The 16,989-nt window shown below is 42.9% G+C and overlaps 1 protein-coding gene across 1 annotated transcript in view; it reads right to left on the reverse strand.

The window, feature by feature from the left end:
• Positions 1–16,989, reverse strand: part of mxra5a (matrix-remodelling associated 5a) — a 60,539-nt gene that overhangs the window by 17,531 nt on the left and 26,019 nt on the right. Inside the window, exons 3-5 of the mRNA XM_060826287.1 lie at positions 14,301–14,430; positions 9,919–10,309; positions 643–5,460 (exon numbers count right to left, since the gene is read on the reverse strand). Of these exons, the coding sequence (XP_060682270.1) occupies positions 643–5,460; positions 9,919–10,309; positions 14,301–14,430 (5,339 nt within the window). The remainder of the gene's footprint in view (positions 1–642; positions 5,461–9,918; positions 10,310–14,300; positions 14,431–16,989) is intronic.

Consider the following 16,989-nt stretch of genomic DNA (forward strand, 5'->3'; position numbering starts at 1 on the left):
TAGAGATGTACAGCACGGAAACAGACCCTTCAGTCCAACTTGTCCATGTCGACCAGATATTGGAAAATAATCTCACCCCATTTACCAGCATTTGGTCCATATCCCTCTAAACCCTCCCATCCAGATGCCTATTAATTGTTGTAACCTACCAGCCTCCATCACTTCCTCTAGCAGCTCACTCTATACATGCACCACCCTCTGTGTGAAAACGTTTCCCCTTAGGTCCCTTTAAATTTTTCCCCTTTCACCCTAAACCCACACAATGGATTTGTAGCTTGACACCAGGTGTTGCTGAATAATTGTCCATTTTAGAGACACCAAGATTTTACCTCCTATTGATAACAGACTTAATTCTTTTTGAAGTTCACTGACTACAAGGATGTACAGTAATAAAATCCAAATACTGCAGATGCTGAAAATCTGAAATAAAAACAGGAAATGTTGGAGACACTCTCCCATGTGTGGCAGCATCCATAGCGAGAGAAACAGTTAATGTTTTGAGTCCAGTTTGATTCATCTTCAGTCATACTGATTCAAAACATTAATTCCATTTCTCTCTCCACAGATGCTGGTTTGTCTGCTCCATTTCTCCAGCATGTTCAGATTTCACTTAACGCTGTACTGTCATTATGAGTCTCTTACCTGTTGACACTTTTGTCCAAAATATAAAAGGCTTGGGCTCCCCAACTGCATCACAAGGAAGATAAGCATCCATCTCTGCTTTCACTGAAACTGTTATAGGGTGCCTTGGTATTATTTTCGGCTTCCGCTTTATTATCCTGAAATTGGGAGATGGTTGTCCAGCAATGGACGAGTTCCCATCGAACTTTGAAAGGACTGGGGCGTGATGGAGCCATTTGCTCCATGAGGTGTTTCTCAACCTTTCAGCAATGCTAGTTGTGTTGGGTGTAGTTGTAGGTGTTCTCATGGACGTCTTTCTATTGGGTATAGATTCTGTCGGTTTCTCTTTAGTAAATTGAATTGGAATCTCTACACGATGACGCCATTGGTAACCTTGATTTGTGGTAGGTGTTTGAACGATGGGATGTCCTAATGCTGTTTTTGATTTGTTGTCTGAATCAGTACCTATCCTCTCCATTGGCTTGATAATCATCCTAGAACTAGTTTGGAAAGGGGTTCTTGATGCTGACTGGATGAAAGGTTCATCAGGTTTTGTTACATTTTCCACTGTTCTAGCTGGGAATGTTGTCAACCCAGGATCACCAGTAACTCCTGACCATTCTCCGTTTGTCAAGTTATGGGACCTAGCCCTTGCTGCGGGTGTCAGTAGCTTTGGTGTTACTCCTGCGAAGATATCATTGGGAGATTTAAGCCTAGAGTCTTGTTTTGGAATGGAAATTAAGCTGGGATTTGAATCTGGCTTCCACTTATGCCTTGAAATCCAAGTTAAATTGTTTGATCCTTGTGTGTATGTCATTTTAAGTTGTTGCTTGCCCTGTGTAGTTCCTGCACGTTGTCTTAAAGGGTCTCCATCTGGTTTATTATTACTTTCATCTGTTCTGTTGATTTCCAGTTGAATTTCTCCCATCCCAGCAGTTTTCTGAGTGGGCAAGAAACCTCGTGAAGAAATAGTTGGAGGCAGAATTTCATTGTGCACTTTAACTGAGACTTGAGAAGGCAAAGGAGGATCCGATCTTAATTTTATAATGGTCGGTCGGGCTTCTGGCACAACATTAACTGTTGCTTTTCTGTACATGGGAACATTTAAGTCATAAAATTGTGAAGGGTTTCTAGTGTCAGGTGAAGAAGATAGATTTGGTGTAAAGTCACTTACAGGTTTTTGAAATGTGGGAATTTTCTGAGACATTTCAACCACTGGTAGTTTAGTCTCAGTTTCTAAAAATGTGTCGGTTGGTACTTTCAGCTCAGTGTTTGACTTTGGAGTTTTCCTGGATCCCTGTGCATTAGTAGTGATCGTGGTTAACACTCCAAGGTAATCCGTTGTAGGTTTTGATGTCAAAGTAACTGTTGTAGAAATTGGAAGGACTGCCGTCGGGACTATTGGATTTAAGATGACATCTGATGATTTTGTGCTGTCATGGACTCCATTTAACTTCCCAGATCCAACTGGAACAACAGAAGCTAAGGCTGTTGTGGTTGATACAGGTTTATTACTTGATGCCACAGCATTGAATTGAGAAGCAGGGTCGGGAGGTTTTCCAAATGTATTGGGTATCAGAGGTGATATGGTTGTAGTGTCAAGTTTTGTAGCATTGTGCAACCAATAATCCCTTTGAAGATGCAACGGTTTTGTGGGGTTGGCTAAAGATTCAAGAATGGTTGGGTCCATCTCAGGGGGTTTTGAGGAAGTGGTTTTTGTAGTATCAAGTATTGTCTGTGTTGTTGATGTTAATGATTTTGGTTGATTTGGCTCCGGAGTGATGGGTGCTCCTGAAGGGTTAGTTTGATGTGGGGATTTGACAATGGTTAAGAGATTCACTGATTTTAGTGCTGGTTCCCTTGTTGTGAGTTGTTCTAAAGCAGGCAAATTGAATTTGCCATAAGCTAACTTTGAATCTGGATCCTTCTCTAACCTAGAGTTGACTTTCATATGGCTATTTTCGGAATGATTCATTTCTCTTGGAATGGCTTTCCCACTTGGCCAAGTGCTTAATGTCATATTTACGTGAGTAGATTTTGTTTCTTTGGCCCTGGTTATTGGGTATAAATGTTGTCTTTGCCTGTACCTGTTAGGCCGATATCTCCTTCTGCCAGGCAATCTTCGCTTTGGATAGTTTTGAGAAGTGGTAGAGGTGTTTTTGCTTTGACTGGCCCTTGCATTGGCATTCACGGTGGCAGTTGGCTTTGCTATGGTAATGGGCACCTTGGTTTTCCCGGTAGTTGCTTTGGCTGTAGTGGTGGGAGGAATGGTAGCAGTGGCTAGTTTGGTTGTGGTATTAGGGACGGTGGTTGTCATGGTCATTACTTTTACAGTGGGGGCCAATTTGGCAGTAGTTCCAGCATTTGTGGCAGAGGTGAAGGCTCTGGTGATCATTGAAGTTGCTTTGGTGGTGGTTAAAGTGGTAACTGTTTGACTTGTTAAGGTCACGTCTCTGATGTGAAACATGCTGGCATTATCGCTGTTTGAGTTTATATCTGCAATAGCCATTAAGGAGTCCTTCCCAGCAAGTCTCTTTGCTGGATCTGTAACTGCTTCAGTGATCCAAGGTACTGCTAACCCCTCGAGTGTATGTGTTTCTGGAGCCTGAGTGTTGCTTTCTATGACAGATACATCATCATCTTCTGGATACTCCTGTTTTGGCTGCATCCCAATCACTACCGCTGTTGACTGAATACTGCCCTGCTCCAAAGCTGCTGTTGTGGTTATCAACATTTCCCAAATGTCTGACTCATTCCCCGGCTTTGAAAGAAACTTGGCTACAGTGTCAGACTCAGTGGTGCTTTCCAGAACATGACCAGTTGCATTAAATGTTTGGTTTCTCGGCGAGTCAGTACCACCTCTCGGTGCAAGATTTTCCTCCTGTCTACGAATGAACATTTCGTTCAGGGTGGTGTTCTCTGACAAAATGTGGTCTTTTGCTATTGCACTCTGACGCGAGCTCACTTGTATCAACTGGTCCTCCGAAAAATTCATTTCACTGTTTCCTGATGATTCCTCAAGACCTGACTCCTCTTCTGAGACTTGTTCGAAATTTCCCTGGTGATTCACTGCCAAGGGATTTCTTTTGGTTTCTTTTGCAGCTGGCGAGATGGTGGTCGATTTGTCGATTCGGAGCAAAGGCTTTTCCGTTACTTTAGGAGCAGTCTTTGCCCTCACTTTTGCCAGGATGTCTGCCCACTTTAGCGGGTCGATCTTCTTATTGGACATACTGACCCTCCTGCGTGAATCCCACCGCCTCCTGCCCTCGAAGGTTGGCTTCCCTCTCCCCCGCTGTGAGCCCTGCCTTAGTTTGATGCTCCGGCTGGATTCGGCTCTGGAACGGTCATGCGTCTCATCAGCATGGAGTTGTTTACGTCCAGTCAGAATTCTGCCAGTGTATTTGTTGTAGGTTACCTGTTTCTGACTTTCATACGCTGTGTCTCTACCTGAACCATCCTGTTCCTCAGCCTTTGAACCACCATTCCTGAAAAAGAGATTGAGAAATGACATTCTATTGTCTTTCTTCCCCTTTCTAATGGTTTGGCCATGCAACTTTTTAATGACTGCCACATTAACAGTCAGTGAATCAACTCCATACATGTTGACGGCGAGACACCTGTAGTGGCCGCTATTACTAACATGGCTAGTTTGGATGACTAGAGTTCCATTTTCCGTTACAGATCCACTTGTAGTGTTTGCTAAGGCACCGAGGACATTGTTATTTGGCAGGATCCAACTCAGTTGGGCATTTGGTACTGCAGTGGCACTGCAGGGCAGAGAGATGGTATCCCCCGAATGTACGGTGATGCCATTTTCTTCAACTTGGCTTGGATGTACTCTTGTGGGTTGCACGACAACTCGGTAGGTCATTGTATCCATATCGTCTTTTACTGATGCAATACATTGATATAAACCTGAATCACCATACCCTACTGCCTTCACTGTTAACGTGCCAGCTTTTGAAACAGAAACACGGTTGTCTTCACTGGTGTATGAGGCTTCCCTTTGGGTACCATTTGGAAATGTCCATTTTATAGATGGACTCCCTGAGGCAGTGATTGGACAGTTTAACTGCAGCATAGTCCCAGTAACTAAAACATGCTGCCTCTTCATCCCACCATCGTCTTTGATTAATACCCAGCTATTCTCTCTCTTTGGGCTGTCATTGATTTGAAAGCTTTGAGACAAGTGCATTGAGAACAGAAGGATAACATGGTCTGTAGTTGTTTGCCTTCTGTCAAGTTGGATATTGATGTGCTCTTGCATTAACCATGAGGGCTTCGTCATAATATCTGCTCTAACACCAGTGTAATAGTAAGCTTGGTCATCAATGACTTGCTTATATCGATAGCTCGAGTTGGGTTCCTTGGACAACATTAAATCTCTTTCTAATTTTGCAGGTGTTTCACTGTAATAGGCAATAAGTTTCCACAGCCTTTCCATCCTTTGTTGGTCCATATAGCACATCAGGGTTGCTGAAAGGGTCATATTAATGGCGACTTGCTGCTGATTTAGACGCTGCCACTGAATCTTCGTGCCATTCCTCATCCTGTTGGATTGACAGACCAAGTGGTTGTGGTTTCCTTGCTGGTCCGTTAAGTTCAAAGTCATGCTGCCAAATGGATTTTGATAGTTTTGATGTGATACATCTTCACCTTCATCGTCCCATTCAGTGTTGTTGTTCTTCTTCAACGGGGATATGATTGTAGGCTTCTTACAAGTGAGGGCATTAGGATTCAAATTGAAAAGCTCTTTTCTGCTGAATTGCTTGGGTTCGGAGCACAGTGAGCACATTCGGCCTCCTGGATACGTTCTGTCCTTTTTACATTTCATAACACCTGTGAATAGGAAGAAAAGACCCTTCACTATATTTGACAAAAGGGAAAGTGGAGAGGACAAATTCCTAAATTCTTTTTTAAGGGCAAAGGTCATTTTTCTTTACTTCTGCAAAAAAGACCCTGAGCTTCCAGTTGCCTGCCACGTCAACCCCCCACCCTGTCCCTGGCCAACATCTTGATCTCAGGCTTGCTGCAGTGCTCCAGCAAAGCTCAGTGTAAGCTGGAAGAATGGCACATCATTTTTCCCTTGGGGACTCGGCAGCCTTCTGGACTCAACATGAGGTTCAATAACTTTAGGGCTTCATCTTGCCCAAGTCCTTATCCCAACCCTTACAATCCAGGCCTTGTTGTCACATAAACTGCTATTGCACACAAACCATTGTTAGCCACTAACATTCTCCACTAATGGCTATTCACCCTCCTAGCCAGACCATTATCCACTCTTTTCTCCATCCAACTGTTCATCTCTCTCTTTACTCTCTATCTCCACCTGCCATTTACTCCTTACCACCTCCCCCACCCTATCTTCTGCACATAAACCAACAATTTCCTAGCTACCATCAGTTCTGAGGAAGGGTCATTCGACCAGAAACGCTAACTCTGATTTCTCTCCACAGGTGTTATGAGACCTGTTGAGCTTTTTCAGTAATTTCTGTTTTTTTGTATCTGATTTACAGCATCCACAATTCTTTCAGTTATCTTTATTTTTGATCAGTTCCTACTTTTCTTCCTTCTGTTCTGAGTGCACAGAGAGCTGCACGACTCCAGTCTCACAGACATCTGACTCGTATTGTACATCTCCAACGAGATGCCCCCAGGACAGGGGGCTGGAATTTTGCCACGAACAGTGAAATCTCTCTGTCCAGGCCTAAACTGGACCGAAGCAAGTGTGACTGGACAGTGGGATTCTCAAGGGAATTTTACAGGCAGTGGCTAATTAAGAGGTGCATCCACTCTGAGGCAGCATTGAAAGGTAGAAATAGAGAAAATAGGAACAGTAGTAGGGTATTCAGTGCTTCAGGCCTGCTGTATCACTCAATATGATCATGATTGATCATTCAACTCATTCCCCTGTTCTCACTTTCTCCCCATTGATCCATTTAGCCTCAACCATTTTCTGAACCAGAGAATCCCACAGGCTCACCACTCTCTGAGTGAAGATATTTCTCCTCATCTCAGTCCTAAGTGGCCTACCCTGTATTGTTAGACTGTGAATCTGGACTCTCCAGTCATTGGAAACATCCTTCCTTCCTTTACCCAGTCCAGTCCCGTCAGGAAACTTCTTTCTAAAAGTTCCTGGGCCAGGCAGGCAGTGGCGCTGTGAGAAAAGCAAGGTCTACCAGGCGTTCTCTTCTTGGATGAGACATCCAAAGAGAAAAGCCCCATGCCCTGTCTTGGAAAGCCCAGGTAGTTGGCCTTGACGATCTCCTCATGTGAAGGGGGGCCTGTCCCAACTCCAGCAAACTCCTGGAGGTGGCAGGTTGGGGCGGGGGAATATGGTGTCTAATTGGTCAGCATCCTCCCTTTGGTGGCTGGTTATACTTCTGCCAATCCCACTACCAGGACTATCCCATGGCAGAGGGAAGACTGCTTGCACTTACCTCTCAACACTTCCTACGTTTTGTGAGCCCTCCCACCTCCTGATCTGTGCAGTGTTTGGGAGGGGTGAACAGGAGAAGATCATTCAGCCCTTCACGTTTGTCTATTCCACTTGACCCGAAAGCTAGCTCTATCTATAAACCTTTACTCCATATCCTTTCATACACTTCACCAACGAGAATCTATCAATCTCACATTCAAAATTCCCAGATTTTTCATGTTTTGTACAAACATGTCCTTCCTTGCTTTGTCCTGGGCAGCCTCATTCTAATTTAACATCATAAGCCCCTAAGTTATACACTCCACCACCACACTAACACCACTCCCCTAATTAGTTGCTCACATAGCAACGAAATGAGGTTGCTATTTAGACACTTGCAATGGAACTTCCTCTTTCTTGCATGTTGCAAGAGAAATGCAGAGAAGGGAGATAATGGGGCAAGGTGGCCCTGGAGAGATGTTTGCTCCCTTCTCACCAGCTCAGCAATTGGTATCTGTGGAAGAATTTCTGCTGAGAGCAACTTTCTCAACCTGTCACTAATTAAAATCCTTAAAAGGTCAACTTACAGTCATTTAAAGGCCTCAACTCACCTTCCCCTGATGACCAGCCTTGCAGGAGTTGAGAAAAATGTCTGTATTTCCAACTGGGAAACTAGGGTAACTGGCCTTCAACTTCTCTAACTCCCTAGTCTAACTGGAGCTATAGGTGATGAGTAAGGGGATTAGCCTTTGAAAGCCACCTCTCCTGCCCTTGCCTCCGACATCTCTTGACACCTCCCCAAAACAACACTTCACTTTGTGGTTAGAAGGAAAAGAACCTGGACATTTCACTGTGAGAGGTAGGCCTTGACTGACACCGTTAGGAGGTAGACACTGCTAGTCTCTGTCAAACTAGGACACCAGTGTAGAGATCTGTGATTGGCTGGAAACTCACCCTTGCTTGCCTGTCAGCTCTTCATGAGCCTGTGGTGAGGTGATGGCCTATGGACATTATTGATAGGCTGATAATCCAGAGAAAGTGAGGACTGCAGATGCTGGAGATCAGAGCTGAAAATGTGTTGCTGGAAAAGCGCAGCAGGTCAGGCAGCATCCAAAGAGCAGGAGAATCGACGTTTCAGGCATAAGGGCTCATGCTCAAAACATTGAATCTCCTGCTCCTTGGATGCTGCCTGACCTGCTGCGCTTTTCCAGCAACATTTTCAGCGCTGATAATCCAGAGAACCAGGTAATGACCTGGGGACCCAGGTTCATATTCTGACTGTGGCAGGTGTTGGAATTTACATTTAATGAATAAGTGAATTGTCCAATAATAACTGTGGTGCCAAAATCACTCTCCAACTTCAAATAATATTGATCTTGCTTTATGCACCTCCTGTGCAGTGTAACCTGTTTGCCTCACTCTGTCTAAGCACTCTACACTCTGTATGTCCTTACTATGATTTGCCTATACTGCTTGCAATCAAATTAAATCAATTGTTGGTGAAAACCTGTCAAATTTTGTTTAGAGAAGAAACTCTTTGGTCCTTAATGACACGTGACTCCTACGTGGTTGACTGCCCTGTGGGCAGTAAGGAATGGGCAATAAATACTGGTCAATGTCAGTGATGCCACTGTGAATGAATAAACAATGGTGTGCCCACCCCTCACCCTTTGTGTTGCTGGATTGTGATTACGTTTTGGGGTAGTATTTGGACTTTGTTTGATACTCTTGGTCATGATAAGACGAGTTCAGGATACTCAGGTCAAGCAATTGCTGTTTGGCGGTGGGATATTTCCCAGCATGCGCCTCGACTGGATCACCTGACATGTTAGCAGAGGGCATTAGACACAGTTATTTAAAGATGTCGTTTCCTTAGGAGTACCTGATCGACTGGAATTAAGAGCCTGGGGGTGAATGTTCCACACATATTGAGGACTGCCAGCCAACCAGAGACTGGCACCTCTTGTGCTCAGCAGCACCATTGAGGAGGCGGTGGCTGTTGCCAGAACAGCACCCTGTGATCAGGGATTTTAAGTGAGTTGTGGGTGGTATTTCTGAGGGAGGGGGTGTGTTAGCTTAAAGGTGCCCAGGCCATTTGGGGGTGACTCAGCCCAAAGTGTAGTCCCTCAATCGGGCTCTGATTGCCTTAGTCCTTGTCACAGAGAGCTGTGGAAAGGTAAAGTCCTTGAGTGCATTTACTGCTGAGACAGAGAGATCCTAAATCAGTCAGGGAATCAAGGATTACAAGGAAAGGGCAGGAAATTGGAGATGAGGAGTGTCGGATCAGCCATGAGCAGACTCAAGAGGCTGAATGGTCTACTCCTGTTCCTATTTCTTATGGTCTTATGAGCAAAGACATGACATTCTGATATCCCTACCCCTCCCACACAATGGGCTGCCTCCACACATTGATCTATTGGACATAGCACATGGCACCTGCGGTTGGGTTAATTCCGGTCATGGGGGACTGAGGCCCATTATTGATTCTTAAGTGGCCATCTAAAAGTCTCATTTGGTGACATGGCAGCTGATCATGGACCTGCACCTTAACTCCATTGTAGTGACATTGAGAAGGTGGTTGGTCTGTGTATATCACAGACCCACCTCCTAAAGTGTCCGTCACTCCATGCCCTGGATAGAAATATCCCTCATTTGACTGCACATTTAAACTATTGCAAATGAAAAGTTCTTGCAATTTGACGATTGGCGTATTCTCTGTAGATTTGGGAGAAAAATCAAACAAGGGTAATTCACAACAAACTTCATCCAGGATTGGAAGTGAAAGTTTCTCCCATTCCAGCACTGCTGATTCTCACCTTGGTGAGCATTAAAGAAGCAATAAATTCTACATTCCCACTTGGTGTAAAGTCACTGATTACCTCTAGCCACTTTCTGCCAATCCAGGAGCCATCTTAACCTGCAGTCACATGACCACGGATTCCCATGGAGGTAGACGCTTTCCAGTTCGGACATTGAATGGAATATGTCCTTGGGTAGTGTTGGAATGAGATTTTCAGAGAGGTAGAGGTGCTTTATTGTTGAAAATGTAAAATGTTGTAGAAACGAGAAGGTGACAAAGGTGCGCGGATGGATTTGCCTCAACAGGTTGGCTTCGAGATGGATGAGCTTCAGAGAGGTCAGTCCGTGGAAAGCACCAGGTTGAATGAACTCAATCTTATTGTGATCTAAGTGCAAGCGTACTAAATTCACCAGTCCCTGAAATGTCTGGCCTTTTATGGAACTCAGTTTATTGTAGCTTATTTTAAGTACCTGAAAAAGAAAGATAATTAGGTTCAATAATAAGGAACAATTCATAAAAAAGACTAAATTGATTCAGTATGCAGAAGGATTTATACCAAAGCATAACATTAATGAGAAGCACATGCATAACATTCTCAGGCCTTTGGGGTGGCTGTTCCTGTGATGACCACACAGAGATTTACTGGACTTTAATGGATCATGTTGGGAGGTTTGAGGGGTTAAAGGAGACAGAGGAAGGAAGTATTAGAGAGAAAAGACTACCACACTAATAGTGATCTGGAAAAGGTTAACCACAAGGAGCTAACAAACAGAATGCAGGCATCAAGTGAAAACCATTCTTCTGTCTAAAACATGAGAACATAAGAATTGGCAGAAGGAGTAGGCAATCAGCCTGCTCCACCATTTAATACACTCATGGCTCATCTCATCTCAGACATTTTCCTGCCTGCTCTCCACAACCCTTCAACCCCCCTCCGCTGTTACTAATTAAACATCTGTCTATCCCCTTCTCAAATTTACTCAATGCACCAGACGCACTGGGGTAATGAATTCCATCAAAATTCATGCTTCTTTGAGGAAAGTCATTTCTCCTCATCTCTGTTTTAAATCTGCTACCCCTTATCCTAAAACTATGACCACGTAAAACTCGAGATTATCCTACAAGAGGAAACATCTATTCACGGGTCACTGTTAAAACATGTTTCTCTATTGTATTCCATTTCCTAGATTCCAAAGGATTCCCCAGTGGTTAGAAAATAGAACATATAATCTTGCTATTCAAGAAAAGAGGAAGAAAGAAAATAGAAAACTAAAAGTGACTTAGTCTAATATCAGAACCTAATATCTAATAGAGTAGGATCATTTTTATTAGGTCCGTGGTAACACAATACTATTAAATGCAGATGTGGCTGGACAGTGTCAATAAAAGGGTTGGCGCAATGAGGATTTATGACAAAGAACAAGTCTGTTGGAGGTTTTTTTGAGTTTGAAGCTAGCAAGGTCAATGAATGAGAACCATTAAGTGCAATGTGTTCAGATTTTCAAAAGAATTTGACAAGGTGCCACACAAGGCGGTTATATACAAAGTTGGGGATTGTGAGATGAGACGTAACATTTTAATTTGGTTTCAAGTTGGTTAATGAACAGAAAAACAAAGATTGAGAATAAATTAACCATTTCCACACTATACGTATTGACCCACATCAAGGTCCTGATCAATGAATGCCTTAATTTTAAAACGCTCACCCTTGTTTCCAAGCACCTCCACGCCCTTGCCCCTCCCATTTTCTCTAATCTCCTCCATTGCTTCAGTCCTCCGAGACATCACCATTCCTCTAATTCTGGCTGTATCCTTGAGGGAAGGAAACTGCCATCCTTACCTGGTCTGGCCAACATGTGATATCAGACCAATAGAAATGTGGTTGACTCTTTCAGCAACTAGGGTTGGGTACTAAATGCGGGCCTAGCCAGTGATGCTCTTGCCCCATGTTTTAATTTTAAAAAGTTCCCAATTATAAGTTGCTCCACCATTGACAATCTTGTTATCATCTGTTTAGGTCACAAGCTGCAGATATTTCCTCTGCATTTTTCTGCCTCTAAACCGCTTTAATCCTTAAAGATGTTTATTGAACCTGCATCTTTGAAAAAGCTTTTGTACATCTGATCTAATATCTTCTTTTGTGACTCAATGTCATCCATTGTTTTAGCCATTTCTCTGGAGCACATTACCATACTTCATTATTTTTAAGGAGCTATATACACTAAACAAATTGTTATTGTTGGCAGGCCAGTGGGGTATCCTAAGTATCAGCGCTTAGGCCTCAGCTATTTGTGATCTATTACAATGTTGAAGATGAAGGGACAAAGTGCAAACCTCTAACGTGAAAGGAAAATTTTGCAGATGCTGAAAATCTGGAATAAAAGCAGAAAATACTTTACAGGCAGTGTCTGTACAAAAAGAAACTGAGGTAATGTGTCAGTTCACCCAGGAGAGAAGGGAAGAGGAAAATTGGTGCTAACTAAAGAATGGAAGCAAAGAAAAAAGGGATAGAGAAAGCAACTCTCTTGGATATGAAAGTTTCAGTGCACCAGTATAGACACAGCTACTTCAAACTTCTCTCTTCAATCCAACTTTGGGTCATCTTTTAAAGATTAGGAATGATGGCAATTTAGTTGAAAAGGAATATTGCACAGAATAAGGAGGCATGGGATTGAGGGTGATTTGGCTGTTTGGATCAGGAATTGGCTAGCTGAAAGTAAACAGAGGGTGGTGATTGATGGGAAGAGTTCATCCTGGAGTTCAGTTGCGAGTGGTGTACCACAAGGTTTTGGGACCACTGCTGTTTGCCATTTTTATAAATTACTTGGATGAGGGTGCAGAAGGATGGGTTAGTAAATTTGCAGATGACACTAAGGTCGGTGGAGTTGTGGATAGTACGGAAGGATGCTGCAGGTTACAGAGGGACATAGATAAGCTGCAGAGCTGAGCGAAGAGGTGGCAAGTGGAGTTTAATATGAAAACGTGTGAGGTTATTCACTTTGGAAGGAGCAACAGGAATATAGAGTACTGAGCTAAAGGTAGGATTTTTGATAGTGTAGATGAGCCAAAAGATCTTGGAGTTCATGTGCATAGATCCCTGAAAGTTGCCACCCAGGTTGATAAGGCTGTTAAGAAGACAAATGGTGTGTTGGCTTTATTAGTAGTGGGATTGAGTTTCGGAGCCATGAGGTCGTGGTACAACTGTACAAAACTCTGGTGCAGCCACACTCGGAGTATTGCGTGTAGTTGTGGTCACCGCATTATAGGAAGGATATGGAAACTTTGGGAAGGGTTCAGAGAGGATTAACTAGGACGTTGCTTGATATGGAGGGAAGGTCATATGAGAAAAGGCTGAAGGACTTGAGGATGTTTTAGTTAGAGAGAAGAAGGTTGAGAGGTGACTTAATTGAGACATACAAGATAATCAAAGGATTAGATAGGGTGGACAGTGAGAGTTTTTCTCCTCGAATAGTGATGGCTAGCACATGGGGACATAGCTTTAAATTGATGAGTGATCGATATAGGACAAATGTCAGAGGTAGGTTCTTTATTCAGAGAGTAGTAGGGGTTGTAGAATGCCCTGCCTGCAACAGTAATAGTCTTGCCAGCTTTAAGGGCATTTAAATGATCATTGGATTAACATATGAATGAAAATGGAATAATTCAGGTCGGATGGGCTTCAGATTGGTTTCACAGGTCGGCGCAACTTCATGGGCCAAATGGCTGTACTACGCTGTAATGTCCTATGTTCTATGTTCCAGGAATCATCAGGGGAATAGCCACAGTCATAGAGTCATACAGCATGGATACAGACTCTTTGGTCCAACTCATCCATGCCAACCACGTTTCTCAAACTAAATTAATCCCATTTGGCTCTTATCTCTCTAAACCTTTCCTATTCATTTACCTGTTGAAATGTCTTCTAAATGTTTTATCTGTACCTGTATGTACCACTTGCTCTGGCTGTTCGTTCCACACATGAAACACTCTCTGTATGAAAAAGTTATCCCTCAGGTCCCTTTTAAATATTTCGCCTCTCACCTTAAAAACATGCCCCATAGCTTCTGAACTTCCTTACCCAAGGGAAAAGACCTTTGCTATTCACCTTTTCTATGCCTTTCATGATTTGAGAAGCCTCTATAGGGTCACCCCTCAACTGCCTGAGCTAGGGAATTAAATTCCCAGCCTATCCAGACTCTCCTTATAACTCAAACCCAGCAGTCACAAGTATGTTGATTAAAAATCTCTGGCATAACTTTGTAAACAACCAGCATCTAGACCATCAACCCAATTTCCGAGAGCGAAGAATATGTGACTGAATGGCTGGTCTTCACTCAAACATCTTTAGAAGTCTTATGCGGTCCAAAATTTATTTTTGGCATTAATCCTTGCAGAGAAAACAAACCACAAGTTCAATGTTAAATGCATGTTATAATTTAAGCACCTATTTCCAGGTACTACCTGCAATGAGTGCAAATGTTTAAAAGTTCCATCATTAAACCTCTGGATGTCATTCCCATGCAACATCAGAAGCTGCAACTTTTCCAGCTCACGAAACGAAGTGTTGCTCACAGATTGGATATTGTTAAAGCTGCAAGAAAATGGAAGACGCAGATCATTCTTCAGCACCTTGGTCAAAATAAAGATGAAAGTAACCCAGCAAATGTCCAAACTTAGGCACTGCACTTACCACCGAGTTTTTTCAGATGTTGACTTATCTCAGTGTCTACTAATCTTTATCTTAGATATTTTTAGATTTAGATTTTATTTTCATGTGTACTCAAGTACGTGGCACAAGACAGCAGTGAAAAGTGTACAGTGTCGCCACTCATGGTACCATCTTAGGTACAAATTCTTGGTTGTTAAAGTAGAAAAATAAAGAAATAAGTTAAACCTGTAATGTTTATCTTAGATGGCAAAATCAAGTGTTGTTAGAAAATAAATGGTTGCATTTTCTGGCTTCAGGACAGATGAAAATGAAATACTTTTAGATTCTTGTAACGTAAAAAATGCTGCTGCCAATGCTCACACTGCAGTGACCATACACAGAAACATACAGACAGATAAGTGAGGAGTGGACATAAATCATTCATCCCCGCAAATTTGCTCTGTCATTGAATAAGATCATAAATGATCTATTTTCATTTCAACTTCCATTTTCCCCCAATACACTTTGATTCCTAAAACTCACTCTACCTTAAAAATATTCAATGACTCCGCCTCTGCTACCTTCTGAGACTGAGAGTTGCAAAATCACACAGATGTCTGAGAAAAGAAATCCTCCTGGTTTCTGTCTTCCTAAGATGACTTAATTTTTAAAAAGCATCCCCTAGTTCTGCAAACAGAAAATGCCTTACTGATGTTGACTGAGGGATAAATGTTGGCCAACAGGCCAGGACATTCCTTGCACTCTGTGGGCTCCTTGAAATGATCTTTTACATCCATCTCATCCCTCTAGAAAGACAGCATCACTGACAGAGCAGCACTTCTTCAGTGGTGGGAGTGTCAGACTCAGCTTTGCGCTCAAGCATCTGGACTAAGGCTTAAAACCTTCAACTTTCTAACTCAGAGGAAAGAGACAGCAACTACACTGTGGCTGTAACAATACCAAAGTCAGAAAGTATGGTGCTGAAAAAGCACAACAGGTCAGGCAGAATCTGAGGAGAAGGAGAGTCAACGTTTTGGGCATAAGCTCTTCATTCCTAATGAAGGATTTATGTCCAAAACGTTGACTCTCCTGCTCCTCAGATGCCACACTTTTCAGCATCTGACTCTGCAGCATCTGCAATCCTCACTTTCTCCTATCACTATACCAGTCAATCGATGACTCATTGGTGGGAATTCTAACCTCTGAAAAAAGCTGGGGGAGTGCTGTTGTTGGGTGGGACATCAGAAGTTAAAATCCTTCACCTCAAAAACAATGCACTCTGGTTTTGATGGAAGAAAGGCCATTCCCAAGGAGGTAGGATTCTCATTGACAATGAAGAAACAGTGAGAAAAGGTTAATGTGTATTTTTTAGGATAGAATATCCCATAGTAGCTTGGGGATCCTTGCATTTCCTGATAACTACATCAATGATCCAGATCTTAGCATGCGTGGGGCAATTCCACAATTGGCGGATATCATAAAATCAGGACGAATTGTAAATTGTGAGAGCAGTGAGGAACATCAAAAGGACACTGACAAGTTGGTGGGGTCAGCAGATAAGTGGCAGATGAAGTTCAATGTCGTAGAGTGTAGTTTATACACTTTGGGATAAAGAACATAGAATGTACAACAGCACAGCACAGGAACAGGCCCAGTGGTCCGCCCTGTCTGTGCCAACCATGATACCAAATCTTTGCATCCTCTTTACTCAAGGGAGAGGTCTCAGGGGGCTGGAGAATATCCAACATTATTCTCTTGTTTAAGGAGGGCACTGGGGATACTTCAGAAAATTACAGGCCTGTGAGTCATCCAATATTGGGAAGGAAATTATTGGACAAGTTTCTTAGGGATAAGATTTGCTCACATTTGGAAATATATGGATTTATTAGTGATAGGCAACAAGGCTTTGTGTGGGGAAGGTCATGTTTCACAAGCTTGATTAAGTTTTTGAAGTGACAAAGCTGATTGATGAAGGCAGAGCGGTAGATATTGTCTGTATGAACTTTATGAAGGCCTTTGACAAACTCCCTCAAGGCAGACTGATACAAATTGTGAAGTCACATGGGATCTGCAGTGAGCTGGTAAGATGGATACAGAACTGGCTTAGCTTAGAAGACAGAGAGTAGTAGTGAATGGGTGTTTTTTCTGACCATAGATCTGTGGCCAGTAGTGTTCAGCAGCAATCAGTGCTGGGACTCCTGTTGTTTAATATATGTAAATGATTTGGAGGAGATTGTCAGTGAGCTGGTTAGTAAGTTTGCAGGTGGTTCAAAGATTGGGAGAACTGTGTATAGTGAGGAGGGTTGCCAAAGGATACAGCAGGAGACTTGAGCGAAGAAATGGCAGATGGAGTTTAATCCAGAAAATCAGAAGATGGTGTGTTTTGGAAGATCTAGTGCAAGAGCTAAGTATACAGTAAATGGTAGAACCCTTCGCAGCATCACCAAACAGAAGGATCTAGGTGTATAAGTCCACAGTTCCCTGAAAGTGGCAACACAAGTG

This window comes from Hemiscyllium ocellatum, chromosome 6, assembly GCF_020745735.1.
Source record: "Hemiscyllium ocellatum isolate sHemOce1 chromosome 6, sHemOce1.pat.X.cur, whole genome shotgun sequence".
Lineage (NCBI taxonomy): Eukaryota > Metazoa > Chordata > Chondrichthyes > Orectolobiformes > Hemiscylliidae > Hemiscyllium > Hemiscyllium ocellatum.